At 42.1% G+C, this 4,521-nt stretch overlaps 1 protein-coding gene across 4 annotated transcripts; it reads left to right on the top strand.

Annotated features, from left to right (window-relative positions):
* The first annotated feature begins 616 nt into the window (after window positions 1-616).
* Window positions 617-3,894, top strand: LOC109158889 (BTB/POZ domain and ankyrin repeat-containing protein NPR2-like). 4 transcript variants are annotated; one of them, XM_019306787.1, is made up of 6 exons: window positions 617-1,103; window positions 1,235-1,993; window positions 2,072-2,825; window positions 2,916-3,113; window positions 3,387-3,676; window positions 3,716-3,894. In XM_019306787.1, the coding sequence occupies exons 2-5, from the start codon at window positions 1,466-1,468 to the stop codon at window positions 3,665-3,667; spliced, it is 1,761 nt and encodes a 586-aa protein (XP_019162332.1). In that variant the 5' UTR covers window positions 617-1,103; window positions 1,235-1,465; the 3' UTR covers window positions 3,668-3,676; window positions 3,716-3,894. The 4 variants fall into 4 exon arrangements, with proteins under 4 accessions (XP_019162332.1, XP_019162334.1, XP_019162333.1 ...); XM_019306789.1 differs by having other exon boundaries at window positions 3,719-3,894; XM_019306788.1 differs by having other exon boundaries at window positions 3,387-3,671; window positions 3,715-3,894.
* The last annotated feature ends 627 nt before the right edge of the window (window positions 3,895-4,521 follow it).

The following is a 4,521-nucleotide window of genomic DNA, read 5'->3' on the forward strand; positions in this document are numbered from 1 at the left end:
ATTGATGAATTTTTTTTTTATTTTAAAATGCATTGATATTTTTATAATTATTGTCAATTTAGATTAATAAATGGTTCACTTTTTAAGGTTTAGGTTTAGTTTTAGATATTATTCTTCCCAAGTTTTAGATATTATGAGTGTAGCGTAATAAGACATTGCATAGTTTAATTTGGAGTTTCTTTACCCTATGTCTCTGAACAAAAAAAAATCTTTTATACGAAAATCATAAAAGGAGCAATAATACAATATTATATTATTATATATCCAGGTTTGCGGTTTGCCTGAGAAAGTTCGCCGACGGTGGACCACTACGGTTGAGCGTTTGAAGCACGGGGCAGAGTCCCACCATACATTACATGTAGACAGGATAGCAACAAAGTAAACGCCACACGTTGGGTCAACGCAGGTTGCTTTTCCATATGCCGCCAAAACACATTAACACCATCTCACCCTTTCCACACTGTACATTTTGCTTCTGTTTTATAATCAACCTTTTTATTGTTTTTGCTATATTATGTTAATTATTTGATTAATTTAGCATACACAAAAACGTTTTCTTTAATGAGAAACTGTCCGCAAACACTTTAAAGTTTGAAGTCTCCCATGTACAGAACTTTACAGTTTACAGTGTACTAGGATTACCATTTACCAAAGACTCCAACCACAGTCAAGAAAAACAAGAACTTTCACTTCTATATGTGGCTGTGTCTGACTGTCTTATTCTCATCTTTGGAAAAAGCTTCCACTTTTAGATGGGCTCTTAAAGTCTTTAGTTTCATAGCTAATTACTGCCCACACACCCTCTATCAAACATGCCCACAGCTCCAAGTTGCTGTCAACCCTAAGAGACAGACAACATAAATTTTCTCCCTACTTCTTTATGTTTCTTGGTTTGTTGAATTCTGGGAACTGTTGTAATTAATCAAGGAATTGAAGGCAAGGGTTGGTGTTTTCTTGTCTCTTAATCTCTTCCCTGTTACCTTGGCAGAGGTTCAAACTTGGTGTTCTTTAGGCTTTTTGCAGAGTTCTAGAAGGACATGGGGAGTTGACTTGTCAACGGTGGTGCATGACTTCAATAATTTCCTATGGGATCAGTTCTTGAGGTATTTCTGAGCAAGTTCTCATGTTTTGATTTGTGGGTAAATATAAAGACTGTGTTTTTATGTTGTTAATCATACAATACTCATAAAACATTGAACCTTGTTTGTTAATATTGTTTCTGTGTGTTTCATAGGTATTGTTTCTGATATGAAAGGAGATTTGGGTGGATAGGCTGAATCTGAATTTGGGTTTTTATGATTTCTCTTCATTTGTAGTCAATTGGTCCAATTATAATCAGAGATTGGATTGGCAATGCTTGATTAGTATAGAGGTTTAATTTCCCCCATGGCTGCTATCATTAGCCCTCACAGTGATGATAGTGTGTGTCTATTTTAGGGAGCTTAGTTAACTGTCACTTTTACTGATGGAAAATGGGAATGAATTTTCGTCGCCCTTGAGCTTTACTTCATCGTCTTGTGTGTCGAATGGGAGCAGTAGCCCACGCGAGGCGGGAAGCAATCTTGAGTTGTTGAGTTTGAGCAAGCTGAGCAGTGGGCTCGAGAAGCTCTTGATAGATGCTGAATTTGACTACAGTGATGCGGAGATAGAAGTTGAAGGGGTTTGTGTTGGTGTAAATCGCTGCATCTTGGCTGCGAGGAGTGAATTTTTCCACGACAAGTTTAAGACGGGGAATGATGGTTCGGGAAAGGAAGGGAAGCCTAAATTTTTAATGACTGACTTGTTGCCCCATGGTTGGGTAGGTTATGAAGCGTTTAAGGTTTTCTTGAACTATTTGTATACAGGGAAGCTCAAGGGATCTCCTCCCGAGGTTTCAACATGTGTGGACGAATCTTGTGTTCATTGCGCTTGCTTCCCCGCCATTAACTATGCGGTTGAGCTCATGTATGCTTCTTCCACTTTCCAAATGAAAGAGCTTAAAATGCTTGTTCAGGTCAGTGTTATCGTTATCTACCTTCTTGTGTGCCTATATTACGGTGTCTGATCTACAGTAACTGTTTACTTTGTGCAGCGCCGTCTTTACAACTTTGTTGAGAAGGCTCTGATCGAAGACGTGATTCCAATTCTTATGGTGGCCTATCACTGTGAGCTTAGCCAACTTCTCGAGTGTTGTGTCCAGAGGGTGACACGATCCGATCTAGACAACTTCACTCTCGAAAAAGAACTTCCTCCTGAAGTCTTCAGTGACATCAAAGCAAATCGACTCAAGTTTCAACGGAATCTTGAACCGGACACTGTCCAAGTGGACTCTCTGAAAGAAAAGAGAATCAGGAGAATCTTAAGGGCTCTGGATTCGAATGATGTTGAGTTGGTTAAGTTACTTCTAGACGAGTCTATGGTCACACTAGACGACGCTTATGCTCTTCACTATGCAGCCGCTTATTGCAACTCTAAGCTCGTAAACGAAGTGCTTGACCTCGGTATGGCTGATCCCAATCTTCCTAATGCACGAGGATACACTGCGCTTCATATAGCTGCTAGACGTAAGGATCCATCGATCATACTCGGGCTACTGAACAATGGAGCGTCTGTGGCAGATCTTGCATCGAATGGACAGGGTCCGGTTGCAATCTGTCGGAGGTTGACTCGGCCTAAGGACTATAATGTGCCCTTAAAGCAAGGCATAGAAACCAATAAAGACCGATTATGCATTGATGTCTTGGAGAGGGAAACGTGTGGGAATCCAATGGTTGGGAGTATGTCTCTGTCTTCGTCTACTGTGGCTGATGAATTGTTTATGGGACTTTACTTCCTGGAAAATCGAGGTTTGGCACTTTACATCGTAGCTGTGTTTATAAAGCATATTGATTTCATTATTCAAACGTAGTTATACATATTTTGGATTTATGTCGCAGTGGCCTTGGCTAGAACATTGTTCCCCCGAGAGGCTAAACTAGCTATGGAGCAAGCACACGCAGATTCAACCTTGGAGTTTGCTGGCCTTTCATCAACAAACGGATTATGTGGAAATCTAAGAGGTGTTGATTTGAATGAATTGCCATCTGACCAAGTTAAAAGACTCAAAGAGCGGCTTGTAGCCCTGCAAAAGACTGGTAATCATGCGCTTTTCATACTTCTTTTTTGGGTAAAATTGAAGGATGTGTTTTGTCTCAATAGTTGGATTGCACATTTATGTTTATATATTATATGCTCAAACAGGTAAGAAGACAAACGTTCATAGGATATTAAAGACCAAAGATATAATAACTTCCATGAATCCTTTTTACAACTCCTTACATGTCTTATGAAACATATTGTCCTCTACAATGTGTGTGTGTGTTTGTTTAATTTCTAATTCCTCTCGTTTTGGTCAATGACGATGGCAGTGAGAAATGGGCGACGTTTTTTCCCCAACTGCTCGGAAGTTCTGGATAGGTTACTGGAGGACGACGTCCTGGACTCTTTGATGCTCGAAAGTGGCACGTTGGAAGAGCAGAGGACGAAGAAGATGCGATACATTGAACTCAAGGAGGAAGTGAAGAAGGCGTTTGTGAAAGACAAAGCGGAGCATAATTGGTCCTCCCTTTCATCGCCTCCATCTTCTTCTTCAACCTCAGCCAAGAACAATGCAACTCCAAAGCTCACTCCAAGAGTCAGGAAAAGATAGTTCAGTTTTACAACATCTAATCCAGGAGGGTTATTTCTTTTGCTTAGCTTTTTTTTTTTTTTGGACAAATATATAGTTAAATAGGCATTATGAAAGTTAAGGGTATGGTGTGTAACATATTTGATTGAAGGTGGAACTGTCTGCATTATTGTCTTGAACATTGGAGACTGTAAGATATGTATGTAGTGGCAAAGATTTACAATAAAAACTCTCCTTTTTGACCTCAATTTGTTCTTGTAAGTTGTGACAATATAAAACATGAACAACATATTCTTTACTTTTTGTTATTATTGGAATGAAGAAATTCTATGACTGCGGATACCAAATCTTGAACCTCCACATTTGCAGTGGTGTCCACAGTGAGTTTGGGCACATCCCCAAAATCATAGTCCCAGCAGCCACCATATCTCTCCAATAATCTCTCCATTTCCTGCCACGTGGACGGCTTGTGCCAGCTGGAGGCGTCGGCCGCGCCCCGGGCCTCGACCCGGCGGCGCCACTCCGCCTCGTCCTTGGGGCGGCACTCAACCACGGCCAGGCGCGCGTTGAAACGAGCCGCGAGCGCGATCAGGCGGTCGAGGTGGGCGCGTTGGGAGAGAGGGGAGTCGATGACGACGCTGAGGCCCAGGGCGAGCTGGGCGGCGGCGACCCGCCACATGGCCTCGTAGGATAGGTCGTTCAGGAGGGCGGCGGCGGTGGCCGGAGTGGAGTGCATGAGGGAATCTTGGATTTTCTTGGTACAGTCGCGGAATTGGTCTTTGTCGAGGAGGGGGAATTTGAGAGCTTTGGCTAAGGAGTGGGATAGTGTGCTCTTGCCGGTGCCTGGATGGCCTTTCATCGCTATGATGATTGGC

The sequence above is a fragment of the Ipomoea nil genome, unplaced genomic scaffold, assembly GCF_001879475.1.
Source record: "Ipomoea nil cultivar Tokyo-kokei standard unplaced genomic scaffold, Asagao_1.1 scaffold2826, whole genome shotgun sequence".
In the NCBI taxonomy this organism is placed as follows: domain Eukaryota; kingdom Viridiplantae; phylum Streptophyta; class Magnoliopsida; order Solanales; family Convolvulaceae; genus Ipomoea; species Ipomoea nil.